This window comes from Taeniopygia guttata, chromosome 4 (assembly GCF_048771995.1).
Source record: "Taeniopygia guttata chromosome 4, bTaeGut7.mat, whole genome shotgun sequence".
In the NCBI taxonomy this organism is placed as follows: Eukaryota; Metazoa; Chordata; class Aves; order Passeriformes; family Estrildidae; genus Taeniopygia; species Taeniopygia guttata.
Genome location: NC_133028.1, coordinates 29,420,219 through 29,441,308, shown reverse-complemented (window position 1 = coordinate 29,441,308; position 21,090 = coordinate 29,420,219). Strand labels below are relative to the sequence as shown.

Sequence of the window (21,090 nt, the reverse complement as noted above, 5' to 3'; positions counted from 1 at the left end):
AATCTCTCGGTATTGCAGTGCATAGGAATAACCTGAGTCTAAAGGTGATGGATTTGATGTCTTTAGGGAAGTTGTGGTGTTCGAAACAGCTCTTGACTGTTTCTCCCAATATCATGCCAAAATTTAACTTATTTGGAAAATTATTTGCAAGCAGACCTATCTCTCTTGGCTTGTCTTTTAGAAGAAAAATCTGTGAAGGCTCATCTGGTCAAGCAGTCTAGCTGGAATAGTGTTGTTACAGTTAAACAGTAACAAATTAAAAGTTGTTACTGTTAACAACTAAAAAAGTTAGCACTATCACCAGCACCTTTCTAACCATATCCACCAACAGGTCATGGAGTGTTGTTTCTGTTCTGTCTCTTTCAGGGACAACAAAATAGTATTTGATCTGCTGAAAAATGAATGTATTGACAGTGTTACTTACATCTTAAAATAATGTAAAAAAAACCCCAAAAAACTAACAAACCAACATCCCATTTAATTCAGCTGTCTATATACTTAAATGTGGAAATAACTCACCTTAAATAAGCCTGAGTTGTATCTGGACATGATGTTGCTTTACAGTTGCTATTTACAAACATTTTATTGGTATCATCTTTACTGATGTTTAGTAATTGTAGCAAGGGCATTAAATAACCTGGAGTCCTGTGTTCATCTCCTGGTTAAATTTATATTTACTACTTCTTGTCATTATAATGTGCTGCTTGTACACTTACAGCAAGTAAAAGATCTTCCTCAGGATTCTTGTGTAAGCAGTTTGTATGTGACTGATGGAAATACTTCTGTTGGTTAGGCAGAAAATAGAGCAGCTAGGAACATCTGTGGTGAAATTCTTTTAATGAAAGCTCATTCTTTTCTCAAAAAGAACTAGCAGTCCTTTAGTAGAAAAGTCACAGTATTACAAATGGAACTCATTTATTGCTTAACTTCTGTAATAATAATTTTAGACTCTCAGATACTGCTTGCATCAGAAGCATCTAAATTATAAAAAAAATTATGTTTGTATTTATTACAAGAATAGACTTTGTGCTAAGCCTTTTCGGCTATTTAAAGTTGTAAAACAGGATTATTGGAAGTGTTTCCTGTGAAAGAATAAGGGAACTTTCTTAGAAAGCCAGTTGCAATTATTCTATTCCAAATAAAACAGAAGACTAGAAAAAATGTGTTTTTCTTAGACTTAAACATACCTATTTTGTGTAACAAATATAATAAAGATTGCTTATTTCCACATATATTACTGTACAATCTGCCACCTGCTTAACTCACTTATCAAGTTAAGGCATTTTGCCAATTAAGAAGATAAAAGGTCCTGATATGAAATTAGTTGCATCACCCTATTAAACCTGTATTTCTTTATTTCAGGAGGGACCTCAGTTAGGATTGAAGGTAAAGGAAAGCAAGATGTGTGTGTAATGTGCAGTGAATATTTTTCTTGCTGCCTTTGTTAGTGGCACAAGTAAAGGTGCTCATATTGGAGATTTTTCTTGAGGATTAACCTCACATACGGGCTTTGGTCCTTGTGGTAAGTTATGGGTATGCCCCAGTGAACACCACACTTACCTGAGGTATCAGCTCCTCAAGAAGATTTCTGTTGTCCTCCCTCCCTCCCTCCCAGCCCACCACCCAGTTAAGCAAAAATCTGTCTGCCATCTTTGCAGTTTGCTGGCTTGAACAGAAGAGACTCAGGGGAACATTAAGTTCAAGGAATGATCTGTTGAATGTTTTAAACCTTCTCCACAGGAACTGGTTGGTCTCTGCAGCAGGCATGACAAGCAGTCCCTCCTTGAGGGAAGCACTGGTAGCTGTCAGGCAATATTTGCCAAAATGGTCGTCAGTTGTGCAGCTTGGTTAGGAGTGGCTGGAAAGAGAAGTCCTTTAACTGCTCAGCAAGCAGCAGAAGGACTTTGTGCCTCTCAAAGGGTGGAGACATATTTTTAGCTAATGAAAGTGCTGGATGTTGCCCCATTCTGTTTTGTTTTCAATTTGGCAAGATGTTTTCAAATAGGTTCCGATATGTTGTACTTAGGCTTTTCCTGAAACAATGGTGTGCAATGTCCCAGGCATGTCCCTGGGGAGATATCTTTGCTGTTTAATAGCAGGAAAACTGCCTAACATGACAGGAAAGACACAAATAGGTCCTTGATGTGGTGACGGCCAAGATCTATATAAGCGCATTTTGTGAGTCTTTTGGAAATGTGGAGTTCCAGTAGCACTTAGAGCTGATATGAGGCACTTGAGATGCAATATTTTCTGTCTTGAACTTGCAGTGAAGCATGGAAGATTGAATTCACATGAATGATTTTAACCAGCAGCAACTGAAGTGCTTCTATTAAGATGCTGTTCTATTCTGTTGACCAGCAAATTGTTTTTCACTGCTAGGGTAGCTTTAAGTAGCCTTTTGAGTTTAGTTTTAGACACTTGTTCATCTGTGTTGGTGTTCCTTAAAACATGCTATGCTGCTGTCTCCTTAAATACATCTTCCTAAAGTTGAGTTAATTTTGATAGCTTAAATTTTCTTTTATTCTTCAGGGACTTAATGTTAATTGTGCTGATATGTGTAATCAAAAGGATGAAAAGCACAAGTGCTTAAACTTCAAATTAGAAAAACGACTTTCACTTGTGTGAACCAGCCCAGTGAGGGTGATTATGTGCAAAAAACATTTTTAGTGCTTTAGAAAATCAGGACTGATCTAGAGTAACTCAAGAGTCTTAACTGAGCTGTGAAAACAATGTAGAAATAGTTAATCCTTTACTTAAGCACAGAAGAGTTTATTGCAACTTCCCTAACGTGATCTTGTCATACCAAGGTAGTCATCTGCCAAGAGGGTAATGGTATGTCTCTGCCCTGTTGTGTAGAAATGACGGTACAAATTAACATTTTTTGTAAAGTAATTGCTTGGTTATTTTTTAGTCATGGGAAAACACTAAATCTGGGGCTGATCCTGAACTTGTCAAATGAAATTAGTGCAGCTGGGGAGGAGCAGCCTGCTGGGTTACCATTTTGGGCTGTGATTAAAACTAATCAAGGTCATGATTGGAGCAAAGTAACTGAGTGATACCACAGTCAACAATGTTGAAACCACTTCATCAGTGTTTTCTGCATAGCCCCTAAGAGTGCTAGGACTGATTCTTGAAGGGATTTGGGAATTTGATCAGTTACTGTAAACTTTACTGTTCTTAGTTAATTTCCAACCTTTAAGCTTAGTCGTGCCTATATCATCGCTGAATTTTTTTTTTTTTTCATTAATCCTTGGGAAAAAAATCATGTACTTGCTTTGTCTCTGAATTGGTTTATACTCTATTTTATACTCAGAAATTTGGACTTCTCTTACAAAGTGAATCTATATGTACCAAAAAAAAAGAATTTGGATGCTAATTATTTGTTTTGTAATGTGATATTGCAAACTCGGGCCATCAAATTTTTGAGGAAAATGTTAGAATTGAACTTCCTAGTGATCTTTTGGTAGATAAAATATTATTATATTGGATAACTTAGCACTGATTATAGTGCTTCCTGTATGCTTAGGGGAGTTGTCACCTTGCTTTTTAATGAATTTTATCAGTGAATTTGATTTTTAATCTGAATTTGCTTTTAAATGGCTGTAGAGTTTCATGAGCACAGGAAGATGTGTTTCAGCTTCAGAAAGACTTTTGGTACAAGGCAATAATGCAGGCAAGGCTTTGGAGGCTCTATAAATTCCCACTGTCTGCCCTACTTTTTCTTCCCTAATATCCTTTAGGCAGGATTTCAATGCCATAGTTAACTCAGTGACATTTGTTAGAGTCATAGAACATCAGCTCACACTAGTGTGATTAGAAATAGCTTCTGAGTTCAAACAAAAAGCCATTCTGTCCTCTCTGTCCAAGATAGCTGCAGATACTGCACAAGGAAAAATGTTGCATATTTATGTACTAGTCTTGTGGTCAAAAATGTATTTTTCAAGTCTCTTCTTTGTACAGCTGTTTTCAAGGGAAGATTATGGTTCCTTGCAAATTACTAAGTCTTACATATGCTCTTCTCTGAAGGACTTTGAATAGCTGAGAAAAAAAAAATAGTTCTTGAATCTAGCATTATTAGTCTGAGCTAGTATATCTTCTGACCATTAGCTAATATGTTGGTTGGAAAGAAAGAATTACCATGTTGCATTAGAAGCAGGCACAGTTGACAAAGTGAAGTTCAGTGATTCAGTCAAAATTTCAAATTCGTTCCGGGTTGATTGGTTTGTTGGTTTTCTTTGTCTTTACTGCAACAAAGTAGACCTCTGTCATACATTAGCAGAAAGTAGTTTGCAAATTTAAAATCTTAATTGTATATACTTATAAGAGTCCTGTTTGGAGTTCTTCCTAGTCGTTTCTTGGCTTGTTGAAGCCAAGTTTTGTATGTAGATACAGATTTAATTTATGATGCAAAAAATTAAGTCTGTGGACTTATCTTACTTGGATTTGGAAGTAACAGTGTCTCTCCCAGTCACTTTGTTTATCCCTAGCATAATTTATAATGCTTGCCAGCTCTTTTGGAAGGAAGCGTGTTAAAAAGTAATTGAAAAACAATTAAGCTGTTCTCACATATGACTTTCCAGAACATTGGAGACCGCTCTGCGTGCGTGAGAGCAGAAGAGAAAACTCAGCTAGCCTTTTAGTACCTGTGTGAAATGTGGCAGGAAGAAAAACTCAAGTCAGTGATTTCATCTATGTGAAGTCAGGTTGGGTTTCATGTGGAAGTTGAATGCAATGAAAAAAATGCAGCAAGTCTTAACCTTCTTTGTGATAACACTTGAGGTAAAACAATTGAGCAGTCTGGTGAAATGCCTTTTGTGTCTAGGTAGTGTTTGCCTTGCTTCAACAAGGAGTGATGTAAATGGTTTCAGGAGGCTTTTTCCAGCCCTATATTCTTGATGTTGAGCAAGGTGGGGTGGACTGTAGTATTAAAGAAGGATTCAAGTGTTGCAGTTAAATGGCTTCCTCCTTTCTGGCTGTGTTTCAGCAATCTCACCTGTGGTAATGTGTAAGGGCTGGGATCTTTGCAAAGGCTCGAACAGGAAGAAACCTGTATTGACATTGTTCTGCTCTTGGGTCTTGTGTGAGGGTTTTCTACATGTCTGTAACACACACTCTGAGTGTGTCCAAGGAGGATATGGACAAACAAAGGGATTGGGATTTGTACTGGGGAGACAATTCATTGGGTCTGGAAAGGGTTTGCCAATAGTACGACCTAATCATGGTGAGATCCCTGTCCCAAATGACTCTGGGTCCTGATTTTGTGGACAGAGGCTGCAGAACAAAGGGCAAAAATGTGGCATATCCTGTACTTGCGATGAAGCAGTAGAGGGCACCAGACAGTAAGGAGCAACATTTGTACAGGACTTAGGGACCCATGCGTGGGTTTGGTTTTTTGGGAAAATCTGTACTTCATCAATGACAAGACACAGCTGCAACTATAAGAAAAAGGAGAACTGCTTCACATGTTTCTTTGCCTAATGAGAGAAATACCTGAACTAGAAACTTACTGAAACATAAACCCGTTATGTAAAATAAGTATAACTTCCAGTATATTGTATACTTTAAAGTTAGGAAATTCAAAGATTTAAGGATGCCTGTAATGTATATGATGAACTGATGTAGCAGTGTTTAGATACCTAAACTGAGGATAATACACTGAGATATAGTTCAGTCTTTAATTCAATCCTCATTGGCCAAAGCATCGGCGCACTGTAATATCCTCATGCAATTATTTTCCATCTTGTTGTCATATTTTTCATTAGAATTGGAGGACATTGGATTTTTTTTAAGGTGGATTAAGTAATTTCATTAATGTAGATATGGTCAATCCCTCTCATATCAAACCATCCATGTTCTAGGCTTTCTAGTACAATAAACTAGTTCTACCAACTTCCTTTTTTCCCCCTCCCCAGAGAGTGGTATGTAGCACTGTATGGATAATTAACATGTGTTAGGCTTTGTCCTAGTTCAGAAGAAGCTAAAAAAAAAAATAAAAAATCAAGCATCAGTATCACCCTTGTTTGTTTGGAAAATAACCAGGACAGCCCTATCTGGTGAATGTTAGAGTTGTTTTCTGTGAATTGCATTGCATTCCAAATTTGTTTGTTTTGTTTGTGGTCATCTCTGAATGTATGGTGAGATTATTAATATTTTTATCTTTGTAGTAAACATGTGACTCATATTCGTGCTTGCTATTTACTAGCTAGATCACACACAAACATGCAGAATATTCTGAGGTGGAAAGGACCCACAAGGGTCATTGAGTGCAGCTCCCAAGTGAATGGCCATAGAGGGATTGAACCCACAACCCTGTCAATAGAACCATGCTCTAACCAACTAAGCTATGAAGACTTTATTCAGTTCTACATATTACAGTTCCTGTAAACTTGACAAAATACATTGTGAATGCAGAGGCAAAATCACTGTATAGTAGGTGTTCAAAGTCCAACTAGTGTTTCTGTAAAACACACCTGTGGTACATAAAGTAAAAGATGTTATGGGAACCATACTGAGATTTTAGAAGAACATAAATACTTCTGAGATTTCCCTTTCCTTTTCATTACTGCGTGTATAAAAATAATATCCGGTTCTGGCTGGAAATGGGGAATGAAAAGGGAAGGAATGGATTTAAAATGTTGCACTGAGGCTACTAGTCAGTGTTGTAATAAAGTCAGCGGGTGAGGATAGACAGAGACTTCAGGAACACTGCTTCAAACTGAATGCCTAAAATAATATGTGATGACTCTGCCCTCCGCCTCCAGGCTGTACAGCATTTAAAAAATACATACTGAAGAACCTTTATACCCCTGGAGAAGAAAAGGCAGAGAGATTTCTGCCATGAGATTACTCCTGCTGAGTCAGTTTAAGCATCTAGGTCAGGTTTCACCTGCCTGCAGTTAATTTTTTTTTCAGTTCTTGCATCTTTCTTAATGGTGGTTGATTGGTTTCTTCAGAACAACTTGAAAAGGATTTGATGACATCTGAAATAAGCTGGTGTTCCTGGACATGGTCTAGTACTAGACGTTAAAGAAGAGAAACTCAAGAGGTTACAGTAAGAGCAGAGGAAAGAGAGCTGCTGTACTACTTTAGGAAGCATTTAGTTGTTGGTTTGGGCTTCACATCATGTTGATGCAGGGGGAGATGCAAGGTGAGAAGTGCTGTTTCTCTTCATCCATTTGCTTTGAGACAAGACCACAGATAAAGAAGTTTCTGAGGTACAGCATGTTAAGCATTTCAGCATATGATCCAGGTACAACTCTGAAGAATGAAGTCTCTTTGCTGTGAACTAGAACTGGCTCCTGACTGGCATGCTTGAAGTTTGAACAGAGCAAGTTGGAACTGTCTGCACCAGCTTATACAGACAGGCCTAAGGCAGAGCTTAGAAACAAAACATCACTTCTTCAGGAGTCTGTGTTTGTACAATCACCAACCTGGACTGTGAGATGCACAGGAGGAGGGTGTGTGTTCACCACTTGCCAAGATGGATGCAGGCAAAAAGTACAGTTGACCAAGCTGTGGAGGGCCTCGGGGGTTTGAAGACTTCCATCCAAGTCCAGCCTTGCCAGGCCCTCAGCAGACACCAATTATTTGGTTTTGTGACTGCTATCCCTGTGTATTTGTTTGACCTGGGTTATATTGTAGCCCAGAGCAGGAGTTTTGGAAGAATTTAGGGTGGTGATTTACAGCTAGCTGAATTTCCAAGTCCTCTCAAACATGATGCATACTACTGTGATTAAACCCAGCAGCTTCCTTATTTGTATGGATATTCTTAAGTTGTTCTCTCCTAATGGGCATAGCTTGTCACAAGGCAAACTTTAAAATTACAGCCATAAGATTAAATGACTGTTCAGTCTTCCTGTTGCATTGCTCAAATAACTTCTACACATTGTGATGGGGGGAAGACATAATTAGAGCTGTAGGTGTTTTGTGTTTGCCGGTTGGCAATTGTCTAAAAGATTTTTGTGTTTCTGTAATGTGAAAGAAATACCTTAAAAACAAAACAAAAGACATACCCAAAAATCCCTCAAACATATCTCACACAAAATAGATCAGATTTTATTTATTTTATTTATTTTTGTTCCGCCCTAACCCTTAATGTGCTTTTGAGAGGAAATCATCAACAGTGGTTGATCCATATTAGTCTGTGAAATCTGGAGTTTTTTTCCCTAAACAGGAAAAACTGTTAACACACTTGAGATGCATCAAGGATAGAGACATCTTAGCTGGAGCAGAAGGTGATGTACAGTAGGTGAAATGGGTAATTCTGAGACAATGGATTCTAGGTTCTGAAACTTGGACATTGATAAAATGTTTTCCATCTGTCATTAGCTATCAAGTATTCTTGTTGAGAGACAGGTGGTAAAATTCGGAGTAGCAGCAACTTCTGTGGACTTAAAATTTGCTTTGTAATATTAACCTATAAATTTAATTTTAGATAAGACTGTAAAGAGTGTCTTCCGGAGTGGAGAAAAGTAAAGGAAATCTGTCTGAAATCTATGTCAACAGGGTGATCTTTACAAATTGACAAAGATTTCTTAAGATTAATCAGCCCATCTTAGTTTAAGTGAGGAAGATACCAAACACATTGACTGCATTCTGGATAGAATTAATGTATTCATCTAGAGCAAGAGTCCAGCTTCCAAGGACAGGTTTTCTTCAGTGTATTACATTATAGCAGAGAACACTTGGCAATTAGGGTGGGTGCACATGCTTGTAGAAAGGAGGCTGCAGCTTTTGGATTTGGTGGTGTTGGACAGGAATGACAATTACAGCACCTGATTTAGTCACTTGAGCTTTGTCAGCCAGGCTTTCAGTGTACCTTATGTAGAGAAAGGCTTCCCTCAAGCACTCATTGATGTTGTAGTTAGGAAGTTAGGATTCTGCTCTAAGTCAGTATCTGCAGCAACATGTTCCACTACAGAGGGACCAAGGGGTCTCTGTTGGAGACTTTTTTTTACCCCAAAACTTTTTTTTTGGTGTGGGTGTTTTGGTTTTTTGGTTTTGTGTTTTGTTAACTGCGCTGCTTCATGGAATCACTCTTTGTGTAACTATATCTCTAAAATTATCAGAAAGTGAAATTATGCAGGATGGCACTTGAGCTATTTATCTTAGTATAAACACAGGATTCGTGTTAGCTGCCTTAAGTTACTAGGAAGATTTTGAAATTGGAGGTTACATCCATGAGTCTGGGAATACCCTCCCTTTCACCTGTTTCTCAGCTGTATTGCAGCAGAACCAGTGGAAGTAATTTCAGCTGGATTTTGCTGTCTGACAAGGTCTTTGCAAATGGTTCACCAATTGAGATTTTTAGGAACCGCTAAGGTATGGTGAAGAGTGGAGTGAAAACTTATACTGCTCAGCTGAATTACTGCAGTTGATGGTCAAGGGATACAGAAGTACTGCTATTGCTCTTACCTGGCTCTCTTCACCTACCTAAATCTTTTGTCAGACATGTTACCTGGATTCAGAACTTCAGATTGGGCTTCTGTAACCCATGTGCTAGTCTTTAGTGGTGACTGTGTGAATAATAATGTTTAGGAGCTCTTGGGATAGCTATTCATCTGGCAATGGGGCAGGGAGCTGAAAGGGGAAGAAACTACTATACCTGTGACCTGTAGCTGTGCTGAGAAATCCCATCCGAAAGTCCATATCTGGCTTTCTGGCAGGTAATACGGAGACTTGGGAAAAAACCTTCAGCATCGACTTTGTGTTTTCCAGGGGCTATGATAGTAAAAGAGTTGAGGAATACCTGCGAGCCATGAGGTGCTCTGTGTGGAGGGTGAATCTTTGATACCTTCCTGGTCCCATTCATGCCTGGACTAGTGTAGAAGGAGCACTGGCAAACCAGCAGTAAACTTTCACTGAAGGCAGGAGTCCCGAGATTGGCCTTTTGGTGATTTGGAAATTCTGGATTTCTGCATGCATGGGCTATTGGCATTCCTAGTGATGCTTCCCAGCCCAAAACAACGCTGATGGGAGTTATTGCAGTTATTGACAGAGAGCATGGGTTTCTGCTCTGGGGTCATCAACTGCCTCTGAAAGGATCCTGGAGTCATGACAGGACCAAAGGTGTGGTGTATAAGTTCTCCTGAGCTCCATCTTGTGTGGTCTGAGTGCTGTTCTGCTGGGTTCTACTTGCTCACCTCTTTGAAAGCAGGGATTGACACCTTCTGTAGACCAATATCTACATGGTATTGGTCATTTTTTCCGAACTGAATCCAGTGACTGAGTAACTAAACTGCTGTATAACACAACAGCTAACAGCCTGGTGCCATTATCTACCTGTATTCACATGGAGCCTAGACCTATTAAGAGTTTTGTGCTTAAAAATAAGAAGCCTTAGCTTTTCCAGAGAAGAGTTAACACTTGGTAGCTAAACCAGGCTACCGTGGCCTCCTTAACATGGCAAAAATATCTCATTAGTCAATCTTCCTGTATTGCTGTGATAAACCTTTATTGTTTGTGGATTAGAGGTTTCCTCAGGAACTATGTTCTTCCAGAGATTGCCAGAAGGGTATTGCTTGCTGTGTGAATAGAGAGAGGACTCAGTGAGAGTGGGGCATTATCAAATGTGTCCACAGATGTATACCTGAGCCTCATATTAGCAGGACAGATGCATAATCAGCTTGTTGAATATACAATTGAAATAACTACACACTGTTGAAGTGTTTGGCTTTCAGCTCCTGCAGGCGATTCAGGCTTCCTTTGAGCCTTTGTGTCGCAAAGGAAGGGCCACTGCGTTCTCGCAGAGTGTTTGGCTGCGTTGCAACAGAACTGGTTCCTGATGCCCAGGCATACTTTGGTTGATGCACAGATCAAATGACTGTTGGGAGTGGCTTTTGGGGTGACGTCCCACGTACAGTGATGTCAGCAAAAGATTTTAAAAAATTCAGGTGTGGCATAATCTGCCAATTAAACTGATTAGTGCTCTGGCTGAGTCTTGAGAAGGAGCTCTGACTACAGCCCTGCTTGTTGAAGTCTTTCATGTAATGCCTTTGGCTCACCTTGTATGAGAGTTTTAGCAAGTGCTTTCACTGCAGGGTGAAATTGTGGTAGGATACCATCCCAAGGGCTGTGTGCTAGCTCACTTGCCATCCAGGGAAGTCTGATACTGTCTCACAGATGTCCCTAACTGCGTGGAAGCTGTGACACTGGAAGAGGTCCTGCGACTCCTGTGGGATCAGGATGGAGTGCATTGCTGCTCTGTTGGCAGAAGTGAGAGCTAGCCAGGAGGCAATGCAGGCTGGGCAGAAGGCACTAAAGCATGATGTGGAAACATCTCAGAAGGAAATCAGAACGGTGTTAGCATTACAAAGGAGCCAGCAACAGGTGAAAGAAGATATCAAAGCAGAGGTGAAGTCCAGTCACTTGGATATAAGAACTGTGCTTGAGGAAATCCAGCGAGTAAGAGAAGAAATGGAAGCTCGATTAAATACTCAGGCTGATCTGTACTTACTGATCAAAGAAGTGAGCACCAATTTAACATGTGTAGACAAAGCTTTCCAGAAAATGGAGGAGAAGCAGAAATTTTTTACCAGCTTACATCTTCCCATGAGAGAAAATGTTGAGCAAGGATTTTTCTTTGAAAAATGCTTACACCAGACGCATGTGGGTTTTGAAAGACCTGTGGAAGCTAACAGTTTGGATGATGAATGTGAAAAGAAGGTGCTTGGGGGTAAGACAATTGTGACTGTAAGTGTGGTGAGAGGAGTGAGGTTGTTTCTATTTGTGCTTGTCAAGAAATTTGTTTAGTCTATTTTGAATGCTTTTAAGAAATGTAATGGTTTTTAGAAATTGAATGTCTTGCTTAAAATCATTTCTAGTTAGTGTAGATACTACTACACATACCTTCCTAGTACATGATATGCAAAGGAAGGCTTTGATTTGGTTCTGAAAACCAAAAATGTCAGAAATTTTTCTGGTAATCCAGCAATAATGCACAAGATAGGGAGTCTCAGGAAACCAGTAGCACAGTGCAAGCTCTGAGGTAGACAGGCAGACAAACACTGTGTCAAGTACTGGCAGAACCCTAGCACCTAAATGTAGCTTTATGGAACATACCCTGTGTACTGACAGTTGTGCATTTCTTGCTTCTGAACAGCTATTAACTAGAGAAGCTATGCATGAGAAACAGTTTGCCTCACGGAGAAGCTTGGAGTGGAGCCTTTTGTCTAATGCTCTCCCCAGTGAACTGGAGTCAGCTGCTGTACCATCTATATAATGGCTGTGGGAGGAGTGAGAGAATTTGTGGAGCTTTTCCAAGATCCAAATCAAATCTTCTGTGAATGATTCAATGAAGGCTTAGTCTTGCAAAATCACTGTTGTTTGTTTGGTTTGGTTTTGTTTTTTTTTTTTCCCTTTTCTGGTGTGAAGAAGGATATGACTTTAGATGGTGATTCTGTCCAGTTACTGTATTACATGCAGTACTTGAAAATCTGATTTTCTGTCTTCCAAAACCAAGCTTTCCAGCTACATTGGGTAAACGTGGTTTTGAGCCTGCTGGAGAGGAGTCCAGAACCTCATTTAAAGGTGACAATTGTTCTGCGTTACAAGTGTGACTGTATAGAGGTGGCAGGTGAACAGGCCCAAGTGACAAGGACTTGGGCTGTTAACCAATACTGTCTTTAAATTAGACTCTGTCATTGATGTGGTGGTATCAGTAATCAGACTCATGATGCTTTTGTCTTAATGAAAGCATGGCTTTTGTTTTGACACCACAGCATGCCTTCTATACAAATCTGGAAACGATCTGTCATTGCCCAGAGGTACCTAGGCCATAAATAAACATCATAGTGTCAGTGGTGTTAATCTGTAGAGGCAGTTCATGCTACAGAGGGCTCATGCTTTTCAGCATTTGAAGTGGCTGTGTATAGCACATGTCTGTGATAAAATTGCCAACAGGAATGTCACTGAGTTTCACTTCATGCATGTTTTTTGTTCAGCTTTTTTTAGTATAATATCAAGGGCTGGCTTGGTTGGATGCTTGATTGAGCTTCTTGGAAAATACTTGGTGGTCTGGGCAGCAGGATAAAAGCAGCGGTATGAAACTGACAAAGTGATAAGGGCTGGCTGAACTGTGGAAACAATGAGTATTTGGAGCCTTTTGTCATTTGTAGTTAGCTGTTGTATCACTGTATTTAAATGAAACTTCTTCATTAGGTAACTAACTGATGTAATTTTTTCCCAGAGTAAAAATTGTCTGCAATTGTTCAGGTTTAACACAGCTCTGTCAGTGTCCTACAGATGATTGTAACAGTAATTTCAAATATTTAATTAAATTATGATGCTAGCGTCTGTATCAGCGAATTTACCCAATACTCTTACATCAAGAATAATGCTCCAGTTCTCTATTTGTCATAAGTGGAGCATTCAGGAAGGGAGGTGGAATATATGAGAGAGTAGGAGTATGTAAGGCAGTAGGGAAGGGAAGAATTGACTCTACATGTTTATTTGCTAGCCCCTGCTCTTTTTTCTCCCTCTCTTCTTGATTATTATTTGTTGTGATTTTTGAAGGAACTTCAGAAGGTAACCAGTATTTCCTACACACAGTATTGCCCATAAGATTGCTGGAAATTTGACACAGTTGCTCTCAGATGTGAACTGGCATTTGTGTAAAAGTGTCTACTCAAAAGACTTCGTGAGAAAAGTGAGAAAAGAAGTGGTCGTGTTAGTCAAATAGTGGTAAAAATAACTAGAACTGGCAGCCAAGCTCGATGCTTTTGTCCTACAGATTTGTATTTTGATTTGGGTTGATACACCTTTTAATAGCTCTAATATTAAACTGCACATTGGTATGTTTCTAACTTTAACAGTCTTTAACAGTCTGCATCTCTGAGCAGAAGTGTAGGGAACTCTCCCAAGATCACGAGAGCATTTGAACATTATAAAGCACGATATGCTGACAATTCTCTCACTAGCAGAAAATCTTGCCCAGAGGAGATTTATCTGGAAAATTAATAGGCTCAGGAGGCACTTTATACCAGGCTCAGTAAGGAAGGCATAGAAGGTGTTAGTATTTTGAACAGAAAAACTATTCAAAGACTTTAAAAACAAATGTAGGCTGTGGAAGACCGATGTATTAATACAACAGCTGATATGTCAGTCAGACTAACATTAACTAAGAATCAAAGCTTTAGTTCTTAATACTTTCTTTAGTTGTGAGATTGAACCTTACACTGCTAGGATGATTCTAGAGTCATTTGACAACCTTCAAACTAGGTGCTTGGGATTCGGAAAAGATTGAGTCTTGTTGCTTAGTTTGTCCCCTATTTTTTTTCTGCATGTTCCTATCTTTCTTTTATTCAGATCTCACTTCTCAGGTTTTTTCACTCTATCATGAAGAAATCTTGTTAAATTGAAACTGTACAAAATAATCTGCTTAGGTGTCTTCATTAAATTGCTAAGGGATATTTATCTATTGCATCAGCCTTTTATTGCAAAATTGTTTGCTCATTCCCTTTGTGATCAAGGGGGTAAGACTGGCCTTATCTGCACAGCAGTACTGTACTCCCTTTCCAGTCTGAGGCAGCAGAGAAACCTGAAAATACAGTGTTAACAAGTCAAGTGCTGATTTATGTAATATGGTTTCCTCTGACATGAGGTGATTGTGTACTGTGAAAGCATTGAGGTTGTCACAAAATTAAGAATATTAAATCAATAATGTAATTTCAGGACTGTGAATATATATTGAAATATATTACATTTTAGAGCTTTCTTAAAGTCTTATCCTTGTGACTGAAAATTGCTAGCATTAAGAAATGCTGCAAGACCTCTAGCTGGTAAAGCTCAGGCCTCAGCTGCAGAAAGGGGAGTTTTTAAAATTAAAAATTTAAAAGGAAGAAAAATAACAAAGGAAATGTAGAGAAAATTGTTTTATATTCAGCAGTACTTTAGAGTGCAGGAAATATAAATTCCATTTTGCAGACAAAAGAAGACAACTCTTATGTTAGAAACAAATTACTGAATAGCTAGGAGGACAGAGATCTTGCATTTTAAAAAAGTATTTTTTCAAAGCCCAGTGTGAAGGGTATGCTGAAAAGTATGCAACAGAACACAAGAAGGTGAGGATGAAATACAAAACACCATATCCGAGGTTATGGTGTTAGGAATCAACAAATTGATAGTACCTGCTCTCAATGCTACAGAAATAACCCTTTCTCCTAGTTAGTATTTCAGCAAGCACTTGTAGGAATTTATAACTACTCTGTTTGCACCAGTCCTTTACATTTTGGTGAGATTTCAGCATGAAATGCATATTGATTCGTTGTTATTTTTGTTTTCTTAGTTGACAAGGGCAGGCAGCGGAGTACCAAGAGCTCGTGTATACGGACTCAAGCTTCCACAGATGCACGTTCACCTGGCACAAAAGCAGCTGAGTTGATAGAGTACAAAACAAAATGTGAGACCCAAAGTGGAATCATCCTGCAGCTGAAAAAATTCCTGACGTCCAGTAACCAGAAGTTTGAAGCATTAACAGTTGTCATCCAGCACCTGCAGTCTGAGGTAAAAACTCACAGCTCATCAATTTTGGCTTTAATTGCTTGTACTCTTCTCAGCAAGGGCTTCAGAAAATATTAATATACTGATAGTAAATTTTGTGTTTCCATTCCAGTAGTTTCTGTTTTCCTGTATATACTTTTATATGTAGATATATATATCTATACTTTTAGCATCAGTTGGCTAGATAAAGAATCAAACCCATGACACTGGGCATTGTAGCCTCTCCATGCTTCACATGCTCTTTAAAAGAGTTTTTAAATGTAGTCAGAGAGTCCTTCAGGGCTGAGTAGCTTTCCAAGGATGTACTTCAAGTTCTGCCCTTGTAGGAAGGACTAATTTCAGCAGATAATCTACGTGGCTTTGCTTTCTTATCTGACATTGGATGGAAGAGTACTTAAGGGGTGGGTATGTTTTTGAGCTACTCAGAATAAAGTCTGAGTTGTTACAGTTTTGAATCCTGCATTGTTGATGATGTCTTAAAATTAGTAATAAAACAGAAGTGCATCTGGAATTATGGAGTGGAATGAATCGGATTTGGCTTAATCTTAATTTTTCTAATCTGTTTGAAATATTTATTGACTTAAATCAGTTTGGTACTGCACTAGAAACTGTTGATCTGCTTTGAAAACTTTTGAGAAAATAGAAATGTGAAGTCAAGGAAATTATAACAGTTATGAGTTTATACTGCACAGCTGACGCAGGCTTTAATAGCCATTTATCTTACATTTATAACTAAAGTTCTAAGATTGGTATCAATTTCATTTCAACTCTTCTGCTATGTGGTGGTTTTATAGTCTGGTATACAAAAAAACACTAAATTGTCTTAGTATTCTAGCAGAAATGTAACATTCTCATGGGATAATTTCTGCTTGCTTTCATTTAATCTAAAAATACTGCATTTTTCTCTTAGTCTGTTCAATTCTACGAGCAGTGGCTCTTAGCCAGTTTTCTGCGATTGATTTGGTTGGGTTTTTTTAAACTCTCGGTTGAAACACCTTTCTCTGCCTAAGGAACTAGTTTGAGATCTTCAAAGCAATTTGATACAGGATTTTTGGATGCCTGTCATCTAACATGATATTGTGAAATTTTAAGTGAAATTCTCACTGCTAAACTTCTAATTACGGTAGAATAAGCACACCTGCTTTTGTCAGTAACTCTTACAATTAAATGTCTTGGCCTAGTTTCTTCTCACCAGTATTTTTATTGCAACATTTTAAAACTTGCAAATACTTTGTAAATGTCATGTTTAGTAAGAAGCAGCCCATAATACTAATTTGCGCCTTCTAGGCTATTTTATAGGTTGCTCTAGCCTAAATTTGAGTGTTTCTTAAGAATATTCAGGGGTTTAATTAAGGAAAAAGTGATTTTGAAGCATGGAGAAGAGAACTGTATGGAAGGATGATTTTGCTCCTTATTCCTCTTTGTTAGTCTTTTGCAGATGGAAAAAAATATTTCTGTGAAATTATATAAAATCAGTGATCTTGAACAGTTAAGTTTGAACACATGAAATTGAGCTAGATATGACACACTGATGTATTTTCATACCAGTTATTGACTTTGAGGTTGCTCTCTCCTTTCCTGGGGTAAAACAAGATACTTGCTGAAGAATTATTGCTTTACTCTTGTAGGAGTGCCATAGGGATAAGAAGGACTCTGCTCTGGTGCTATAAGGAATAAATACTACTTGTTAGTTAGCTGTGGGAAACATCCTGAAGCATCTCACTGTTCAAGGGAACACTGTGAAGAGTAGTTTTAGTTTCGTTTGACTTTTTTCCTTTAGGGTGAGGGGTGGAGTCTGGTATAGCTAACAATCTTGGCTGCCCGTATGATTATTTGTCTGAAGTATCACTTGGGGAACCCTTTGATGTAGTTTTCAAACTCTGGATAAACTCAGAGAAAAACTTCAAGTTAGGCTTTAACTCATGAGGTAGGTTTTCATAGCTTAACTACTGCAGAGCCAAATGAAAGTAGCCTCAGCTTCTCTGTCTTTTAAAAAAAATTAAAAACCATACTTAGCTGATTACATGCGGAACAAAGCTGAGGAACATTCTTCCCACTGGAGCAAGTGTGAAGTGACTTGATGCAGCCTAAGAAACAGCTTGCTGGGACCAGAGGGAGGGCCTGCTCTGGGCTCCTCTGGTGCTGCTCTGTTCTTACAGAAAGCCAATTCAGCCTGCCACTACCAGAAAGCTAAACCAGCCAAGGAGCATTTCTTTGCCAGGTGGTGATGTGGATTGTCCTAGCAATTGGTCAGAGCCAGTGTGAGGGTGAGATGGGGTGAAGGACAGGCTGCCTGGCCAAATGAAGTAAAGTACTGGAGTGAGCACTTGGGTCACTTCAAGGCTGGGCATCCCACTTGAGCCTCTTGGCAAAATCTGCTGCACCTTCTCCTGCATTAGCTCCAAAGCTGAAGTGACTGGGATACAATTTCGCTGTTAGATTTGTTTGGTTTTATTGTCATGTTGTTTTTTTCTTTTTTCCCCCAAGAGTTCCCAATGTGCTTCTGCACAAAAGATTAAAGTTGTTTCTTAAGAGTTCATTTGAAGTGGAATTTAGCTGTGAACAAAATCAGGACTTGCTGGCAATGACTTCTGTCAAAACTGCAGCTAGCCCTGGAGTGAGGTTGAGAGGCTGCTGTCAAAGGGTTAAATGGGATTGAGCAATGCTGCTCTGATGTTTCTAGCTGAGCAGGAATGTCAAAAAACCCTGAGCTCAAACCTGTTTGTTGCAAGAGTTACCTTGGAGCTGTCAATAGTAACAGCTGCTTCTGATAAAACCTTCCCACTTGATCTGTTGGTGTTTCTTTAGGGAGGGTGGGGAGAGTGTCTATGCTTAGCTACCTTTACCAAAACCCTTCAAAGTTAAAAAATCCTAAAAGTCTGATTTCTACCTCGCAGGAGCTATTGTTGCACTGGGTTAATGCTAGATGGAAAACCTCTTGGCGTCCAGAATATTTGATGGCAATGAACGGTGTGGCTGATGAGAACACGGAGTTTTTCCATTGTTGGACAGCTGTGTGTGTGCTGGCAGTGATAGGAACACATGTTAAACTGCACACTAATCACAAAAGCAAGTTGACTCTTTCTAAAGAGTACTGTGCTTTCTCTGATCCCCTGGTAATTCCCGTTACTTCATGACTACTTTCCTGTTTTTTAAGTTCAAACAAGAAACTAAAAATGGGCAGTACAGAGGAAATGGTGAAATTGGCCATTTACAATAAGCACATGAAGTGCCAAGGAAAGCAGTTTTCCATTAACCTTCAACTGGACTGAGCTCTGAAATTTGCACTACTGGATTTGAGTTGATCTTTTAACTTTCGGTAGTATTCATTTTGAATGTTTTGTCCCTTTAGTAAGAGATATGTTCACAGATGCTTTAAATATGTGGTTAGCCTATCTGTGGTAAGTCAGGTTGGGGATGCCACTCTTGGAGATCTCCCCTCTCTTGCCTAGCCCTTGTGTATGCTTGGGTTTCTTTGGGAAGCCAGTAAAAAAATTACTATGGCTCTAGTTTTACAAGTCTGTCCATGTCAAAAGTGTTTTGGGTATGTCCCCGTGCAGTGGTTCGCAGTGGGAAGGAGTGGAAGTGAAGAACTGCCAGTGCTGGGGTGGGGTGGGAATGTGTGCCTTGGAGGTCTGCAGCTGTGGCTAAGAGCCAGCTGCTCCTTTGAGAAGCAAAAAACCCGAGTACATCATCCGTCGATGAGGCTGAGGCTGTGGCAGCTCCTGCCTGAACCTCTGGTTCTTGCCTCCTGAGAGGTGTTCAGCCCCTTTCCTGCCTCAGGGCTGCCCCCCAAGGCTCTGAGCCCTGCAGCTGGGCTGTTCTAACCTCCAGCTCACTGCTGTGTAGGAACTCCTACATCTTTGGGACTGGAGGGTGACTGTTTTAGTAATGTGATACTAGCTTGGTTTTAAATCTGTCTGTCTATGGCAGATTTAGCTGTCAAAAGAAAGGGTAATGTGTAGTTAGAATGGCTTTGTAACTGTTCAAAGTGTGAATTGACAGATATTTCATCTTCTCATTTTAGTGCATAAACTGCTACATTCAGAACTACTACCTAAGCTGTTTTAAAAAATCACATGGTAAAATGTTTAGTTATGAATATCCATTTTTATTTTTCTAGTTTAATAAATTAATCCAATTAAGCATCTCAGTAATTCTCTGCAGATTCTGATATAAAAATGGGCTTCAAATATATATCTGTGAAACAGGGTACTATAGAGATGAAAATAAACTCAATTTCACTGTTGTGCTTTTCTTGGTATGGTCATGGGAATGCTGCTATTTACTGGTCAGACTTGGGAATGTTGTGGTGCCATCTTTAAGAAGTTTCCTTAGTAGAGGAAAAGGCCATTTGAGAGGGTATAGAGCCTTGACAGTAATGTGTGGGTAACACCAGTTGTGGATGTGACACAGGAAACAACATGAGAAATGTGCTAGAAATGGTGTGACTGAGCGGGCTTCAGCATTTCTAGGTGGAAATAGAAATTAATTAGTATATGACCTGTTGTAACTGGCATTTCCTGACATGTACATGACTCTAAGAGTCAAGATACTAGTTTCCTTGGGAACTTAGCAGTTTAAAATGGGGTTTTTTTTCCATTTCGGAACATATGAACACATCTATCTGAAATGTTTGTCCTGGCCTTCATGGAAGTTCAGCAGAAAATGTTTATATTTATCAAATGAGAAATGCATATCTAAATCAAGGAGCAGAAGTACACATTGCATCACTAAACCCCAGGAGTTTTGAAACAGTCATACCCTTTGACCTATAAGTCCTGTTGTTTAGAGCAGCTGTCTTTGAGTAAAACTTGTAGTTTTGATTTTCTAGAACTTAACATTGAACTTGGCCAGCTGTCATTAGAATTTTTGCAGATGTATCTGACTTACCAAAATATGGACATAACTCTTTATGAGAGAGAATAAGGATATGTAATTGGGATATTTTTTGTGCTTACTTAAAAAAAAAAAGGAAAGTCAGAAGTCAAAATGTAATATCCTGATTTTGAGGAATGCAAATATTTTCTGGTTTGTAACAGAGAGTATTTGAGTATAACCACAGTAGTTTGCCCCTGCAGAGAAAACCTAGGCTCTAGAAGCCTGTGTCTGATGGATAGCAGTTGGAAAGCAAGGAAGTTTCAGATGATTCTCAATGTCTCTATAAAACATGGTATGAATGAACAAGAATGTTTTGGCAACAGATTGAAAATTTGGGAGCTCTAACATCCAGAAAAGCATTTTAATCCATTAATTACTATGAAACTAGGCTCTGATGGAAATAACTTTTTAGAAGGTGTGTCAGTTAAGCAATTTAAATGGTATACCTGGGTATTCAGAACGGGTTACAGCTGAGTAGAATTGGGAGTCCTATCCTATAGCTACTCCTATCAAAAGGTGTCATGGAAAAAGACACTTTTTAATGAAACAAACTTGATGTTTCAGGCAACCAGTGCTGCTTTCCACAAAGAACCTGATTTTCATGACTACCTTGTTATTTCTTGTAATTCATTTTTTTCAAGAAGCTTCAGAATTAATGAGAGGCACAAAATAGAGGCATCTATTGCAAAATTTAAGGGAGCAGTTAGTAGA

General features: G+C 39.0%; 1 protein-coding gene across 8 annotated transcripts in view; it reads left to right on the top strand.

The window, feature by feature from the left end:
- MTUS1 (microtubule associated scaffold protein 1) overlaps positions 1 to 21,090 on the top strand; it is a 115,933-nt gene that overhangs the window by 72,603 nt on the left and 22,240 nt on the right. For 7 of the 8 annotated variants that reach the window (XM_030271178.4, XM_072928245.1, XM_030271177.4 and 4 more), the window contains one exon: positions 15,284 to 15,501. In XM_030271178.4, the coding sequence (XP_030127038.4) occupies positions 15,284 to 15,501 (218 nt within the window). Of the gene's footprint in view, positions 1 to 10,919; positions 11,675 to 15,283; positions 15,502 to 21,090 lie in introns of those variants that run through there. The other variant, XM_004174814.5, reaches the window with a different exon arrangement.